A 17829-nucleotide genomic window follows, 5' to 3' on the forward strand; every position below is an offset into this window, starting at 1 on the left:
CCATGACATTGAGCTCTTGGCCCCTGACTACATGGAGTAACTGACACTCAGGGAGCAGTTGCTTGTGCCTATTCCTAGCACCAGCTTTGGTAGAAGACCCTAACCTTTCGGCAGTGCACTGGGAAGATCCCATTTTATTGTAGATATCCTATGAGAGAGTCAGCTCTGACCCAGTGTTAGACATAGTTTATACAGGCTCCAGGAGACAGAGCAGAGTCATATCTCAGTACAAGCGAGTTGAATCTAAACATTTGTGTAGGAAAAAAACAACCACAGATTACCAAAAACAATAATGATAACTATAAAAATGAGAATGATAACAAAAATTGTGATGATAATTCAAATTATGTTAATGATAATAATAAAAAAGCATAGACCTAGCATGGGATACCCTACGAGTCACTTCTGCAGAGAGGAGGGAAACTTAACAGTATTGATAAATAGCCATGAAATCACTTTCCTAATGGCATCCTTGATCTCCTTGTTCCTCATGCTGTAGATAAGGGGGTTCACTGATGGAGGCACCACTGAGTACAGAAGAGCCACCTCCAGATCTTGGGAAGGGGAAGAGATGGAGGGGGGCTTCAGGTAGGCAAACATGGCAGTGATGACAAACAGGGAGACCACAGCCAGGTGCGGAAGGCACGTGGAGAAGGCTTTGTGCCATTCCTCAGAGGTGATCCTCAGCGCGGCCCTGAAGATCTGCACATAGGACACCACAATGAAAATAAAGCACCCGGATGTTAAACAGGCACCAACCAAAAGAACCCAAATTTCCCTGAGGAAGGAGTTGGCGCAGGAGAGCTTGAGGATCTGGGGAACTTCACAGAAGAACTGGTTAATGGCATTGCCTTGGCACAGTGGTAGTGAGAATGTATTGGCTGTGTGTAGCACGGCATTGAGAAACCCACTACCCCAGGCAGCTGCTGCCATGTGGACACAAGCTCTGCTGCCCAGGAGGGTCCCGTAGTGCAGGGGTTGGCAGATGGCAACGTAGCGGTCATAGGCCATGATGGTGAGAAGAGAAAATTCTGCTGACATCAAGAAGGCAAACAGAAACTCTTGCGCAGTACATCCTGCATATGAAATGGCCTTGGTGTCCCAGATCAAGTTAGCCATGGCTTTAGGGACAGTGGTGGAGATGGATCCCAGATCGAGGAGGGAGAGGTTGAGGAGGAAGAAGTACATGGGGGTGTGGAGGTGGTGGTCGCAGGTGATGGCTGTGATGATGAGGCCGTTGCCCAGGAGGGCAGCCAGGTAGATGCCCAGGAAGAGCCAGAAGTGCAGGAGCTGCAGCTCCCGAGTGTCTGCGAATGCCAGGAGGAGGAACTGGGTGATGAAGCTGCTGTTGGACATCTGCTGCCTCTGAGCATGGAGTCCTGTCCAGGGGGAAAAAGACAGTTACAATTTGGGGCAGAGTTCTGTGAGTAAATTTTTATGAATTACTCAATGCTCCCTTTCTCTGTCCCCTGTCCCCACCCAAACACACATTACCTCCCTCCTTGCTCGTCTCTCAGGCTGAGCCTCTGGGTTGTGCAGGCTGAGTGACTTTCCAGCAGCAGTGGCCTTGGCCCATTGGCTCTGGAGGAGTCAGCCCTTCTCTACAGCAGAGGGTATGACAGAAAAGGTATGAAATCAACAGTTCATGTCAGCTATAATTCACTAGTAATGCAGAAGTGCTCTTCAGCATCTTCCAGGAGGACAACCCCAGAGAGACTGTTGGCTGTGCCACAGCTGCAGTGAGCAGACAGAGCCAGCTCATTCCCCGGCCCCAGGCACTGTGTTGCCCTGAGCCCTCTGGGTTAGGATGGGCTGGGGCACTTTGCTCCCCTGGACACATCTACAGGGCAAGACCCAATCTTTCATTGTCTGAGCTGCAGCTGAAACCCTCCTCCCCAGAGGGACTGAGGGCAAGAATAAGGGCAGCACAGACAGGAGGGGAAATACAGAGACATGCCCCAATGCTGCTGCTGAAGGAGGAAGAACAGGGGGAGAGAGAAAGTTACTGGGATGTTCAAAGTCCTAAAGGGTCAGGATGCCATCGGGGTGATGAAGCCTGGGAATACATGGCCTTGGGGCAGAAGCTCTGCTGAGTGAGAGTAGAGACCAGGGGAGGGGTCTGCACTGCAGGGGATGGCAGGGAGTTTCCTGAATCCCCCCTCCCTCGGTATCTCTGGGAGCAGCTCCCTCTCCCTCTCTCTCCCTGCCCTCTGTTGCCTGGAGATGTCCCTGCCAGGGGCTCTTTCTCTGTCCCCATGTCTCCTCCCTGTCAGTGCCCACAGACCCCATCCGACCTGCTGCGTGATCAGCTCTGCCCTGCAGACACCTCCTGACAGCATGCATAGTCTAAGGATAGCTCAGTGTTTGGAGGCCCTAAAGAACAGCTGAGATCAACCCTGAGGATTATGTTGATGCTGATCATTGGGCTGAAGGTGGTTAAGGCTTTATGAATTCCTTGCTGACCTATTAACCTGTCACTGCAATGCTCAAGGAGTCTTGGTGTCTTGTACAAACATGACATCTCCATTAACATCTCTGTGCCTCCCCATCACAGCAGGAAACCGAAAGCACAGACTCTAGAAAGTGACTTTGCTTCAGGTAGCCCCTGCCTTGTCCTTCCCACTGAAACATCCCCCAGGTAATATCCTGAAGGTGATCTGGAGCTGTGAGCAGTCCTGACACAGACAGCAATCTCTCTCAACAGCAGAAGGAGCCTGCCCTGGCGGGAGTTTCTCCATCCCCCCACAGATTCTCCCCACAGCTCTGTGGGGAGCTCCCCGGGCAGGCTGAGTGCTGACCCTGGCAGGCAGCAGAGTACCTGCCCCAGCACACAGCCCCCTGGGGTGCAGGGACCCTGCTGGGAAGGACAGCCCTGGGCACCCCTGCCTGCACACCCGGCTGCACACCCCTGCAGCCGGCCCCAGGAAAAGGGAGATGGGATGCCCTGACCCTCTGAGGGTGCAGCAGGGAATCCCTGCTCTGCACCATGTCCTTCTCCACACAAAAGAAACCCTGAGAGCCATCCTGCCAGATCCTATCTGCTCTGGGATGGGCCAGCTCTAAGAGACCCTCCAGGACTCTCAGGTACATTGCCCTGCACCCACAGACTTACCGAGTCAAGGGCTGTGAAGATTTCTCCTGCAGTGAGCTCTCAGCATCCTCCCACTCCACGCTGCCTGGAACCTCTCCCTGCCTCGCTGCTCTGCCCTGGGTGCCTGCAGGCAGTGCCCCCAGCCCTGCTGCGCTTTGCAGAGGAGCTGCTCCTGGGCAGAGCTGTCTCTCACAAGCACTGCTCAGTGGCCAGGAGCTCCCTCCGGCCCAGGAGCCCGGCCCAGCTCAGCAGCAGGGGACCAGCCCAAGGCGGCACTTTCTCTGTCCCCTCTGGGCTCCCTCCGGGTGTCCCTGGGGCTCCAGGGGAACTGCTGTGAACCAGGCTGAAGGAATCGCTGATGTTCCCTCCCTCAGCTGGGGAGAAACGCTTATTTCCAGCAGTGTCATTTCTCGTCAGGATAGGCTTATGTATAAGATTCATCTTTTCTTGTCTTAATATCCAACAGGACTTGCAGACAGTGACAAGGAGGGATTTCTTTTACCCCTGATGAGGAACTGATTCAGCTGAGTCTGTTGAGGCATCTCACTCTAGACTTGTGGTCCTGGGCCTAGAAGGGGATTCAGCTCCCTCTCATGGCTGTCACAAACCCACAGAGCTGGGGTTCCTCTCTCCTCAGTTCAGGTGTGCACAAAATAGTCACCTGCATGTGAAAAGCTTGTCTCATCTGCCCTGCTAATTAATGGAGATGGAGGCCAGCAGTGAGCTCCTTAGACAAATACCTGGTGACATTTGGGGTGCCCGAGGTGGTCCAAGATATGTGCAAGTAGCTGCAAGCTCTAACAGAGCAGCTCTGAGAGATGGGGCAGCACCTGGGGGCAGCATCCTGGAGCCTGGTTGTGAGTTCCTTTGCCCAACAGCAGATGCCCACATTTAGGATGACTGAACGTTTCCCTACTCCGTATGTTCATGGCAGCCTAAAGAGATATTTATCTGACCAAATGGAATCATGTACCCTAGGAAGATCTAAGCCTTTCCTTCCTTTTGTCATTAGCTGAGTTTCCCACCTGTCCTTTGAATATAATGGCAGTTTTCTCATGTACATCCCTTCAGTGCTTAACCTAATTTAGTGCAGATGAATCTCAGTTTAATATCCAAATACAGGATATGCAAATACAGGCCAGTAGTGCTACGTGAGATACTGGGACTTTCCAGCACAACTGCGCGTCACTGACATGGACAGCACAGGCCCTCTGCAGGGACCTCCCCCCATTCAGCCTGGTCGTGCTACAGGCACCGTGCTGGGCACCGCGGACAGATTCAGTGCCCCTGGGCCAGCCCCCGCATCCCACTGCAGTGAGGCAAGGGCTGGCCATTCCCTGTCACGCAGGTGCAGGGCAGGGCGTGAATACAGAGCACATCACACCGGGGTCTCACTCGTGTGCCTTCACTTTCAAACTATGACGATTCTTCTCTCCCCCATCATTAACCACCCCCTCAATGTTACCATTCCCTCTTTCCTCCTCCTCCTCCTCCTTAATTTCTCTTTCACTATCCTAATACCCTCCAAAAAGAATAGCCTAGCCTGTTAATGCTTTCCCCATTGGCCATGCATTTCTTTTTTTGTACCCTCTTTTAGTATTGCTGAGATGGCTGCTGTAGCATTTTGCTCCTTGGGCGGCAACCCCATTAAACACAAAATTCTCTTTCATTACCTGTAGTGTCTTTCAACTCCTCATATTGTTGTCTTGTTTGAGGATTGGCCCATGAGCCTGAAATGCTGAAATGTTGAAGTTTCAGTCCTTAGGTACCTTGGCACAGTTTCCTATTTGGCCAACAGAAATCTCCTGAAGATTTACAAGGAGGAAGGTTTTGCAAGGAGAAGGGGGGGAAGGTCCACACCAGGAGCAGAATAACCCCTTGCTCCAGGACAGGCTTTAACAGGACTGGCTGAGGAGCGGCCTTGAGGAGTTGAGCATGGGAGTTATGATGGATGCTATATGCACCAGTGGGCTTCCCCTTTCAGTGGGTGGATGGAGAAACTGGAGAAGGTCCAGAGGAAGTCTGTCGTGATGGGGTTTTGGCTCTGAAGCACATGAATATGGAATATATGGAAAGGCTGAGGGAACGGAGCCTCTTCAGCCTGCTGAAGGAGAGGCACAGGGCACTCTAAAAGCAAGTGACGCCTACCTGAATAGATCATGGTGGAGCCAAACTCTTCTCTGGTGGAAGACGGTATGGCAGAGGCAACTGCCACAAAGTGCCTCTTGAGAACTTCACCCTGGGCAACAGGAAAATCTGACTAACAGGCTGGTGCTGCAGTGCAGCAGGACACCCAGAGACTCTCTGTGATCTCCATCTCTGGAGGTTTTCAGGGTTCAACTCCACCAGGAGTTGAGGGTCTCTACAGCATAAGCTCTTGGGACAATGCAGGGTGCAACTGCCCTGTGCTCAGGAAGTCTCTCGTCCTGCCTTTGGTTCCAGGTAGGGCCAGCTCTGAGGTCAGAGCCGGTTGCTCAACTGTTGTGGTTTGAGCTCAGAGGGTATCTGAGCACCACACAGCCGCTCACTCCTCCCTTCCTTCCCAGCAATGAGAAGGGACAAATAAGCCAGGCTTGGGCTTCAAGATAGGACCAGGAGGGGCAAATTACCCATAATGGTCACAGGCAAAAGGCAAACTCGTTAGGGGAAGAAAAAGAGAACATAGATATATTACAGACACTAACAACAACACATAGCAGAATAAGACAGTGAGAAGCATTGCCCCGTCTTGAGAACACCTTCCCCCCACCCCTCTCTTCTTCCCAGGCTCAGCTCTGCTCCCGATATCTCTACCTCCTCCCCCAGCGGCGCAGGGGCAGGGAATCGGGGGGTGCAGTCAGTGCTGCCTTTTCTTCCATCTTCGGTGGGGGGAGCTGCTGGAACTTGTTCCCCTGCTCCATCATGGTCCCCCTCTCACAGCAGACAGTCCTCCACAAACTTTTTCCGATGTGACTCCCTCCCAAGGGCCGCAGCATTTCCCTACGCTTCTCCAATGTGGGGCATCAACTTTCTCCAACTGGAGTCCCTCCCATGGGCTGCAGCCCTTCCCAAGCTGCTCTGGCGTGGGGCACCCCCACATACTGAAATCCTCCCAGCGCTGAACTACAGTAACAGTGAGGTCTGCCTTTTCCCGCATGATCCCAGGTTTTTTTGGGCACTGTCACCTTGGTGATCTATGCAAAACACAGACCATAAATCAGTGTCTGCCCCACCGTGGATCTTCATGGGTGGCAGGGGGAGGGACACCCTGTCATCTCACCAGAGGATACAGGGGGGTCTCTGCTCCAGCACACCTCCCCCCTCCTTTCTTCCTCCGTTCCTCCATTGACCTTTGTGTTCACGCAGCTGCCTCAATTCCTCGTTACAAGTCCCACTCCTTCTCACCACGTCCCTTCTTAAACATATTAGCGCAGAGGCGCAGTTGACTGCCTTGGCCTTGGTGTGGAGGTGGGGCAGATTTGGAGCCGGGGAAGCTTCAAGAAACTTCTCCCAGGGGCCATCCCTATCGCCACCTCCCTCGCTACGAAAAACAACCCCACCACTCACTGAAACCCAGGACAACAATACAGGGAAACACTGGGTGATCCCCAGGCCACCCCTCGTCCCCATAGAGTGGTTCCAGGACACTGGGGGACACTGTGTGGGGGACATGGGAACAGTGAGGAGATACCCAGGCCACCACCCATCCCCAGAGCAGTGGGGTCCCAGTGGGGTCACTGGGGGGAGTCTGCCACCATCTAAGGGTCCCGTTAGCTTTCCTGAGTGTGTGTGTGTGTGGGGGGGTTGGAACAGTCCTCTCAGGCCTCTGATTTGGGGGGGACAGTGGAGGGGACAGCAGGAGAGGCAGTGGCGGAGGGGCACAGTCGGGGTCCAGAATGGTGGTGCCTTTAGGGGTCCTGGTGCAAACATTGGTGTCACTGGTGGGGGGTGTGGACACCATGATGTACTTCTGGACGCTGCCTGTGGTACTGGGGACCATGGGCTCCACTGCCACCAGTCTGACCATGGGCTGGACACTGGGGAGAGTGGTGGTGACAGGGGAGGTGGCAGTGGGTGCTGGGCTGGTGCTGGAGGTGATCACCTGTGGGAATTGGTGAATTTGGGAGGACATGGGGACAGTGTGGGACACAGGGCCACAGGGACTGGGGGGAATGGTGATGGGGATTGGGGGGATGGTGGGCTCAGGCAAGGTTGCTGTCACAACAGGGACCCCCTGGACCACATCTGAGGAGATGATGTCCACATCTGAGCTGGCCTCGTGTGCTCTTCATGCCCACAGGGGTGTTCAGAGGCACGAGTCCTTCCCTTGCACACGCAGAGGCAGTGCACTGTCACAACTGTAGTGTCTCTCTGGCCTCCAGTTGCTGCTCCCAGAGGCTGGCAGGCACCTGAGCTTCGCAGTGTACCACCCTGCTCTGCACTCCTCTGAGGTGCCCCGAGGCATGAGGAATGGACACGGGGACCTCAGCTCAAGGAAGCACATCCCAGTGCTGCATTCTGGTGGGTTCCCAGGGGACAGTACGCTCAAGGTGAAGTGACTGTGAGACACTGTCTGTCCCACAGACGTTCATGGGATCCCCGGGAATAGCTGAGGGCATCTGTGCTCATTCAGGTTCATCTCCCCACGTGCACACAATTTGCATACTCACGACTCATCTGTACAATGCAAACATGGACTGCTGACCTGGTCACTCAGTGTCCCTCCATGGAGGGATAAACAACCTCTCTGAGCTGGGGTGAGAGGCCCGTGCTGGAAATGGTGGTTGTTCCTGACTGGTGTGTGACGATCACTCTGGGGCAGCTTTCCCCAGGTGTTCAGAGCACACGGGCAGAGGGCAGGTCCTGCCCTGATGGTCCTTCATGTCTCTCCCAGGAGAGGCCTGGCTGTGTGAGGACACAGCTGTGTGCCCTGACCTTTCACACTCACACACTTCAGCGGTACAGCGGTGTTATCCCTTGCCCAGCACTGCTGCACCCAGACATCTCAACCCCCTCCCAGCTCTCCCCACTCCCCAGCCTTCTCCCCAGCCGAGCAGAGCAGCCCAGTCTGGTCTGGCCCCGCAGAAAGGAGGAGATGGAGGTTACTGTCAGTGTCTCTCCTGCTGTCATGGCCTGGAGATCACCTGCTAGGAGCCTTCAGTCCCCCGGGCCAGCCCTGCTCCCCAGGACAGCACAGAGTCCTGGCCCTGGGACTCCTCAGGCAGCTCCCACTGCCCTCAGCTGGCACCCACAGCAAAGAATTTCTCTTTTCATGTCTCCCTTCCATGCACACAGTGTCCTGCTCTTCTCCCAGGACATCCCACCTCTCCACAGGACCTTTCCTCAAGGTGGGCACATCTGTGCTGGCCTGGACAGCCAGTTCTGCACCCGCTTTCCATACTCTCCACAGCCCCTGAGCTGCTGATGCTGCTCTGAGGAACAAGTGGGCTTGCCTGGGGCCCCAGGATGATTTTACAGTGCTGTGCTGGTCAGGCTGGGAGGCAGACCCAGCTCAGGGACATCACTGCCACCGACTGCCTCCCACAGAAGCTCTTATGTGGCCATGGAGGGTGCTCAGAGGTACCCTGCCTTATTTCCCACACCACAAGATGTGTTTGGATGCTGCACTGGATTCAGGCTACAAGAGTCCACTGATGGTGGAACAAATCACTCACCAGGCTCCTTTCCCTGTGCCTGCTGTGTCCCTTGGGGGTGCAGAGCCCTCACTCAGCACTTCACACCCAGATTTAGCACTTTATACCTGGGTCCCTCCACCCTGGACATGTTTGTGTTCAGTGGGCTCCACTCACTGCTGACCTCCTGGCACACGCTGATCCTGCAGATCACCTAGATCACCTGCACTCTGCTGGCAGTTCCAGACTCCTTCCAGAAAAAAAATTCACCTGCCATCAGTCCTATCACATGCTGTAGAGCTCCAGGGAGTTTAACTGGAGATCATTCACCATCTGTGTGGGTGCTGTCCAACAAGTAACACCTGAGCCATTCCTCAGTCCCTGCAAGACCATACTGGGAGCCATCCCACTGAGCCCATGGGGAAACAAGCAGAGAAACAGTCCGCTTTGGAGTCTATTCCTTGGGCATCTTGGAAAAATCCCTAAGCGTTTGGGCACTGCCTTGAGGAGATCCCCTTTCGTGATGGAGATGCTGTTAGAGAGGCCAGCTCTGTCACAGATCTGCTGTGCAGGGACTCTGTATGCAGGAGCTGACGCAGCAGCACCAGAGAAGGTCTTGGAAAAAAAGCCTCAGACAAAAAAGTCACTGCAGGGTCCTTTTCAGTATTTAAATGCAGAGGGTGTGGAAATTCATTTACACTGTCTCTGGGTCAAACTGGACAGATAGATAATGAAATTGAAATAGTAAGAATAGTGAAAACACTTTATGGACAACTTAGAAGTGAAAAAAAAAAAAAAAAATCAACAATAACATCAACAACTACAAAATATATAAAAGACAGGAAGACAGGTTGAGACTGTAATGAGTTATATTAAAAGTGATATGGAGAAGATGGGCAGTATATTGCTTCTAAAAAAAACATCTGGTCATCAGTTTCTGAACTGCATCCTTGAGGTTCTGGTTCCTTATGCTGTAAATGAGGGGGTTCAATGCAGGAGGAACCACTGAGTACAGAACAGCCACCACCAGGTCCTGGAGTGGAGAGGAGATAGAGGGGGGCTTCAGGTAGGCAAAAAATGAAGTGCTGATAAACAGGGAGACCACGGCCAGGTGAGGGAGGCACGTGGAAAAGGCTTTGTGCCGTCCCTGCTCAGAGGGGATCCTCAGCGCGGCCCTGAAGATCTGCACATAAGACAGCACAATGAAAACAAAACAAGCAAAGAATAAACAGGCACTAACCACAATAAGCACAACTTCCCTGAGGTAGGTGCCTGAGCAAGAGAGCTTGAGGATCTGGGGAACTTCACAGAAGAACTGGTTCACCACATTGCCATGGCAGAGTGGTAGAGAAAATGTGTTGGCAGTGTGCAGTGTGGCATAGAGGAACCCAGTGCCCCAGGCAGCTGCTGCCATGTGGACACAAGCTCTGCTGCCCAGGAGGGTCCCGTAGTGCAGGGGTTGGAAGATGGCAACGTAGCGGTCATAGGCCATGATGGTGAGGAGAGAAAACTCTGCTGTAATCAAGAAGAGAAGCAGAAACACTTGCGCGGTACATCCTGCATAGGAAATGGCCGTGGTGTTCCAGAGCAAATTGGTCATGGCTTTAGGGAAAGTGGTGGAGGTGGAGCCCAGGTCGAGCAGGGAGAGGTTGAGGAGGAAGAAGTACATGGGGGTGTGGAGGTGGTGGTCGCAGGCGATGGCGGTGATGATGAGGCCGTTGCCCAGGAGGGCAGCCAGGTAGATGCCCAGGAAGAGCCAGAAGTGCAAGAGCTGCAGCTCCCGTGTGTCTGCAAATGCCAGGAGGAGGAACTGGGTGATGGAGCTGCTGTTGGACATCAGCTGGTTCTTGACATGGGGACAGTGGCCTAAGAAGGAAAAGATGGGACAATTGTGACAGACTGCACGCAAAGCCACTGTATTTCTCAACAAAATCCCTCCCCCCAACTCCCAATTCCAACACATTTCCTTTGTTTGCTCTGAGGAGCAGGACCTCTGCCCATGTGCTGCCAAGGAGCCAGCTCTGCCCTGCTGCCGTGAGGACATGGGAGCTGGTTCTTGTCTCCTCCAGTGTTCACAAGGGATGTCAGATGCAATTCACTCTTAATAGAGATGTTCAATATCTGCACTTATGACTCCCAAGAGAGTGGGATGCAGAAGAGAGGTTTATCATGTGTTATGATAACTTTCTCTGTGTCTTTTATTTTCCACCGTCATCACATCTGGTGAGTACTACTTCTAGGGGTAGAAATCCTCAACTTTATGACTGAAAGTGTGGAGTCTTAAGACAAGACAGGCAAAAGGGCTCAGCTGTCTCTTGCTCAGTGCAGAGTCAGGAGAGCAGCAGTATCAATCAAGCTTGTTCCCAGCTGCCCTGTGCTTTCATTTCTGCTATCTGGAGGATGACTGCACACAAAAATTACTCTCAAAAAAAAAAAAAAAAAATGTAACTGGACTCTAATGAAAGCAGGGGAGTCTTGTTTCTCTTATCCGCAGGGAAAGGTCTGAAAAATCTTTTTACCACCACAGAGGTGCAGTTTTGAGGGAGAGGGCAGGACATGGCCCCTGTCAGAGAGAAGCAAAGGAATCTGCGAGGAGACTGACAACCCCCAAGGGATGGCTCAGCACTCCCTGGGATCCTGCTTGGAGCTCTATTTGCCAGGAACTGTTCCTCTGTCCCCACATCTCCTCCCTGTCCCTGCTCACGGATCCCATCCCACCCACCATGTCCTCAGCTCTGCCCAGAATACACCTCCTGGCAGCAGGACACTGACCAGGGGGATCTCTGTGCTGGCAAGTCTTGAAGAGAATTTCAGATAAACCCTGAAGAGACCACAAAGGTGATGTTAATGCTTTCTGTAGGCTGAGGTGGGTGAAGGGACTTTAGCAGGTTTCCTGATAAACCCATTCCTCACTCACTGTAATGCTGTAGGAGTGTTTGTCTCTTGTGCAAACCTGAACAGATCCATGACCATATCCACCTACCATCACAGCTGGGGAGTGAAAGCACCAATCCTGGTAAGTTCCTTTACTGCCTGGTAGCACCCCGCCTTGATGTCCTTCTTGAAAAGTGCCCTGTGAAATATCCCAGGGGCAATGTGGAGCTGCAATCAGCCCTGACCCATGCAGCAGCCTCTCGATAGCAGAACAATCCTGCCCCGCCGTAGAGTGGCTTGCTCCTTACCCCACAGCTTCTCCCCACAGCGCTGTGAGGAGCTACCTGGGCAGGCTGAGTGCTGACCCTGGTAGGCGGCAGAGTCCCTGCCCCAGCACACAGCCCCCTGGAGTGCAGGGACCCTGCTGGGAAGGACAGCCCTGGGCACCCCTGCCTGCACACCCGGCTGCACACCCCTGCAGCCGGCCCCGCCAGAAGGCAGCCCTCATGCTCTGGCCCTCACAGGGGGCACCAGGGAAGCCCTGCTTGGGAGCAGCTACTCTTCCTCCTCCTCCTCCTCCTCCTCCTCCTCTAGGGAGGAGGCAGATTCCTGGTGGGTCTGCCGCCTTCCCCAGATCCCTCCCTGAGCTGCAGCTGCATTGCCCTGCACCCCCAGACTTACTGTGGCCAGGGCCCTGATGCTTTCTCCTCCTCGGACCTCTCAGCATCCTCCCAGCCCAGGCTGCCTTGAAGCTGTGTGTGCCTCGCTGCTCTGCCCTGGGTGCCTGCAGGCAGTGCCCTCAGCCCTGCTGCGCTTTGCAGAGGAGCTGCTCCTGGGCAGAGCTGTCTCTCTGCAGCGCTGCCCACTTGCCAGGAGCTCCCTCCGGCCCAGGAGCCCGGCCCAGCTCAGCACCACAGCAACAGCCCAAGGCACTTTAATGACCCCTCAGGAGGGTTTGGTGCCAACTCCATCAACCTCATGCACTGAGAAGCTGAAGAAACCTCTGAAGAAGTCAATGTTATATTCCAACTCCAAAGTTTCCTGCACTGTTAATGGCTCCCACTGAGAGACACTGTTGACAAAGCCTCCTCAGGGTCCTGTTAGAGCAGAATTCTGGAGGCAGTGATGACAAGTCAAAAACTAAAAGGGAAAGGTGGCTCTGATGCTGAGTAAACCTGAATGTGTTGTATTAAGCCAAAGTTCCAAGCCCTAGGCCCATTAAATAAATGGCCAAGCCATGACCCCCAGCCCCTGGGAAGGGAGATCCTGTCCCTCCCACATTCCTCAGGGCTCTTCCTGGGGTAGGGGCTATGGAGATGTGCACCTCCCAGGCTCCTGAGGATGCACAAGGAGGCCATGAGGCCCCCGTGCTGCAAGGGACTGTGCCTCCTCACAGGCATCAGTGGCAGAGACAACAGCCATAGCCAAAATGGTGATGGGGTTGACTTTACTGGGGGCTTTCAACTTTCCCACAGCCCTCTGTCATCTCCACCACAGGCTGTCCAATGTGGTTGCATGCCCTGGGCCTTTTCCCCTGCAGGCTGTCCTCATCCCCCCAGTTTTGTCCCCTGGAGAATGCCAGGGGAGAAATTACCTGTCCTCATCTCCCCCAGCCTTACAGCCATGAGGCCCCAGTGCTGTAAGGATTAGGTGTCTCCTGGTAGGCCTGCAGTTGATTTCTTGAAGGCTGGGGACATCCACCGTGCTTACCAGCCTTGCTCTCACTTGACCATCTTCCTACCCTTACTGATATCTCTCCATCCTCACGGGCTGTTGGTTGGAATGCAAAGCTTTGGCTAATCCAGACTCTTTCTGGGTGGCCTATTGTACTGCACTTGGAGGGACGCTTCATGTAGCTCAACGTAACACAAAATCCTCATGTCCAGTCTCAACTTCCAAAGCTTCACTTTGTGCCATTCTTTCTTTCTTATGTTGTTTCTCGATTTAGAGAAAAACCTCCACCATCTCTGAAACCACACTTCAACCCATGTCAGGATAGTCTGGGTGGCCATGCTCATCCTAGTGCAGACCTGTATGCAGGTGGCCTTGTTTGTGGCCAGCATGCACCGCTGTCTTGTATGGTGTCCTCATAGTGCCCAGGCCCATCTCCTCAGAGTCCCTGATCAGCTACTCAGGTCCAAGCCTGTCCTGATAAATGAGGAGATTATTCTTCCTCTTAATGCAGGACTGGACACTTCTCCTTGTAAACTTCAAGAGGTTTATGTTGGCCGGAATCCCAGAGTTTCTCAGGTTTCCCTGGGCTGAAGCTCCACTTGGTCAGCTGTTAGTGCCTCTGTGCAGATAGCTCACCTTGATGGTGGTGGTGTCTCTCACGTAATAACAGCCTGAGGAGCTGCAGGGCTCTACAGCCCCAGGTAGGAATTACCATCAACACAATCTTCAAAACAGCAAATGAGATCACAAAACAAGCAAAGTCAGGGTCAGTGGAGAAAGGGTAAATGAGGGTTGGGCTATTTGTATGTTAGACCGTGTTAGTGGAAAATATATACCTGTAGAGAGATTGAAACAATAAGGATCTCTCCAGAAGCTGGTTTTAGGCCCTCCAGCTGTCTGGGACCTGGATCCAGAATTCCCTCATCCCCCCAGTTCCTCCACACACAGACAAGCACACGCACACGCAAATGTCTCTCTCCAGCACAGCATCACAGAACTGCTGAGCCTGGAATGCTGTCAGGTTCTACCTCCTCTGTCCTTCCTCTTCATGCTTGGTTTCTGTCAGGAGCTCCTTTTTCATCCATGCCATTCTCCTGACACCTTTTCTTGACTTTCAGCATGTCTGTGTGGACTGTTCTGGAGTGCAAAGAGGAGATCATTAACCATCAAACAGCTCTCTGCACCCTTTCCTCTTCAGGGCTGTATCCCATGGGATTCTTCCAAGCAGGTCCTTCAGCAGGTCAAAGCCTGCTCTCCTGATGTCCTGCCCCTTGCTTTCTTCCCTTCTCTCAGCATGCTACACTCTACTTTCTCACCCTTGATTGTTACAGCCCCGAGCAGCTCTTCCTAGTTTGCAAGTATCAAGTCCTGCTGCAGGGCCCCTCACCTCACTGTCTCCTCAGTCACCCTTGTCAGGAAGATGTCACCAGTGAGCTCCAAAATCCTCCTGGGTGGCTTGCACCTCTTCAGCAGAGGCAACTGGGACAGTTTCAGCCTGCCATGAGGTCCAGGGCCTGCAGACATGAAGCTCCTTCCAATTGTCTGAAGAAGGCCTCATCTACCTGATCAAGAGGTCTGGAGCAGAAATCCACCCATCCTCCCACAGTGCTGCCCATGTTGTTCTGCCCTCTGATCCTGGCCTATCAGCTCTCAGCTAACTCATCGTCAGTCCCCAGGCAGAGCTCCATGCATTCCTGCTGCTCTCTTACATAAAGGACAACCTCCCCTCCAGATCCAGAACTGTGGCCTTATCAGTACCTGACTGCAAGACCCCACATTTTCTCCAGGTGCTGCTTTGGGCCACTTTCTCCCTCAAACAACCAACTCACAGATCCTCTGAGCTCACCAGGGTCTAGTACAGATGTAGGGTCTCAAAATACCTGGCTCCCAAGACTCTCCTACTTGCTGGTTAATTTGGTTTGATGTGCATTAGTGGTTCCACCCAATGACATAAGCACCAACATGACACATGCACACAGCCTGATCTCTCCAGTTGCTGGCCCACCAGGTGCATGAGCGCCTTTGACTCGTGTTTCCCACTCCAGGGATGGGCCCTTGGACCTCTATCCGTACCAAGAGCAGACATCTCCTCACCCCAGAAAGTTGTGGTGGATGGAATTTCATAAGACAGGACAGACTGGAGTCATCAGTTGCATGGTGTGCATAAACCAATATAATGACCAGCCACACATGACCAGCTCCTTTCATCCCCTTTTCCCCCTGTTTTCCGATGCTTCTTTCTCCCCAAACCACCTTGGTCCTTCCCTTTCCCTGCCTTTGGTTCTTTCCTAGGCATGCCACAGCAAGCCTGGCACAATCCCCAGTGCTCTCTCTGGCATCCCATAAGGACTCTCAGACCCCCAGAAGCAGAAACCCCCACCCTCAGTCGGCACGGTCACCCTGGGAGGCTCCTCCGATTGACCCACTTGTTAAATGTCACACCCAGATATTTTGGACCTCTCTTTGAATGAGTAGTGTTTCACTTTGGGTTTTAAATATTTCTCTGAAAACAGGGTGATTCTGGTCCTAAGAAATGGAAATTATTTATGTTTGTGGAAGTTCTACAGATTAGGTCAGATAAAAATGTCCATGGATGTTATATGTGAAAAGGAGCACAGTTTGTCTGACCATGACCAAGTCCTGATGACATCGACTCCACGAGGCATTTACTGGCACTGATCACACATGATAAGGACCATAACATGCATCTATCCCAATTACTTGGTAAATCCTCTTCAGTCCCGTCCACCTCTGTTTCTGTGTTCCCTCCCTCAAAGTCTTTGTCATGTACACAAGACCAAGTGCAAAAGATTTTAAAGAGTTGGAAGTGCAAGACAGGCTGACAATAACCATTTTTCAGTGGTTAAAACACACTGAATATGTCAAGCAGCAGTCATACCCTGAGATTAAAGACACCCTGGAGTATTTGAGGGCACATCATAGGAAGGATGACCAGGCACCTGTATTGGGCTTACGTGGCAAGGTTTTTTGGTAGCGGCGGGGAGAGGGGCATGCAGGGGTGACTTCTGTGAGAAGATGCCAAAAGCAGCTCCATCATGTCAGATGTGGGGTGCATGGGGTGAGCTGAGTCCTGCTTGAGCCCAAGGGCTTCCAGCTCTGGATGAGATGCCCACATTGCCTCAGCTGAATTCCTGCCCTGCACAAGGGAAACTAGCCAGTTGCTTGTTCCGCATTATGCGTTCTTTTGGGTTTGAGACAGGAAAATGACATTTTCCAGACAGACGCATTGACAGCTTTATCAGGCCAGACCATGCTGGAACCAGTCTCTCTCCACTGTTGGGACAGGTACATTGGTGATTACTTCATCTGATTTCAGAGAACATTCCCCAGGGGTGGCCCCGCTGCTTTTCAGGAGCTGTCAGCCCTTGAGCCCCAGGGATCTCTCGAGGGAGAGCAGCGGGGTAGAGAAAGTGGTGCCTTGGGCTGGGCCGGGCTCTGGGGGCAGGAGGAGCTGATGGCAAGTGGGAAGCACAGGAGAGAGACAGCTCTGCCCGGGAGCAGCATCTCTGCGGAGCACGGCAGGGCTGAGGGCACTGCCCACGGGAGACAAGGAGAGAGGAGAGAAGTGAGAAGGATGTAAGACAGCGTGGAGTGGGAGGATGCTGAGAGTTCACTGGGGGACAAATCATCACAGCTCCTAACACGGTAAGTCTCTGGCTGCAGGTGGGAACTGGTAGAATCTCTGGGAGGGTCCTTCTAGATCTGGCACATGCCAGGGCTGATGCTCTCTGGAGCAGTGATTATCTGCCGAACAGTCGGGGGGATGGGTCATGTCATCTCCCTTTTCCTGGGGACGACTGCAGGAGCATGAAGCTGGGTGTGCAGCCAGGGGCACCCCGGGCTGTCCTTCATCACAATCACCCCTGGTAGGGCAGGGTCATTGTGCTGTTGAGGGGGTGAGGCGTGGGTCAGGGCTGCCCACAGCTCCTGCTGACAGCCTGGACAGCTCTGGGGGAGAAATTTGCAAGAGAGAAAAAAGGGAGTCTTCACCTGCAAGGGAAGGAGCCTGTGCTTTCAGTTTGCTACTCTGGGTTGGCTGGGTGAGCAGTGAGAGATGGGAATGACTCTCACTGGTTTGGAGAAGGTACTGACAATGCAGATCTGTTTCACTGAGAGGTGAATGAGTCTGGGAGCATCAGAGCAATCCCCCACAGCTTACAGATCACCAGCATCACCAGCAGCAGGCTTGGCAGGTTTCCTCTGCCATTCCTACCTGAATTTTGAAGCACAGAGAAGGTCCTGGGCAGTGCCCTGCCCCAGGAGGTGTCTGCAGGGCAGAGCTGAGCACGCAGCAGCTGGGATGGGGTCTGTGAGTGCAGGAGATGGGAACTGAGAAACCAGGCTGCCAGCAGGCACAGCTCCAGGCAGCAGAGACGTTGGCAGGGAGTGAGATTTTTATCAGAAATCCTGTTTCAGGGGATCTACTAGCACCTCCTGCCATGCCCTGCAGTGCAGGTCGCTTCCCCTGATGTTTGAAAATGGGTGAAAAAAAAAAAAAATAATTGTTTAGGGTAGCATAAGAACTTAAGCAATCAGTCGAACACCTGTAACACGTTG

General features: G+C 53.2%; 2 protein-coding genes across 2 annotated transcripts; both read right to left on the reverse strand.

Annotated features, from left to right (window-relative positions):
• Positions 1–399: 399 nt before the first annotated feature.
• Positions 400–1356, reverse strand: LOC122153072 (olfactory receptor 14C36-like). Its single transcript, XM_042789185.1, has one exon. It carries the CDS (start codon positions 1354–1356, stop codon positions 400–402), a length of 957 nt encoding a protein of 318 aa, XP_042645119.1.
• An 8236-nt stretch (positions 1357–9592) lies between these two features.
• LOC122153123 (olfactory receptor 14C36-like) lies at positions 9593–10540 on the reverse strand. The gene has a single exon (XM_042789224.1). It carries the CDS (start codon positions 10538–10540, stop codon positions 9614–9616), a length of 927 nt encoding a protein of 308 aa, XP_042645158.1. The 3' UTR covers positions 9593–9613.
• Positions 10541–17829: the final 7289 nt, after the last annotated feature.

Source organism: Tyto alba, unplaced genomic scaffold, assembly GCF_018691265.1.
Source record: "Tyto alba isolate M040663 unplaced genomic scaffold, T.alba_DEE_v4.0 Super-Scaffold_15, whole genome shotgun sequence".
NCBI classification, from domain to species: Eukaryota; Metazoa; Chordata; class Aves; order Strigiformes; family Tytonidae; genus Tyto; species Tyto alba.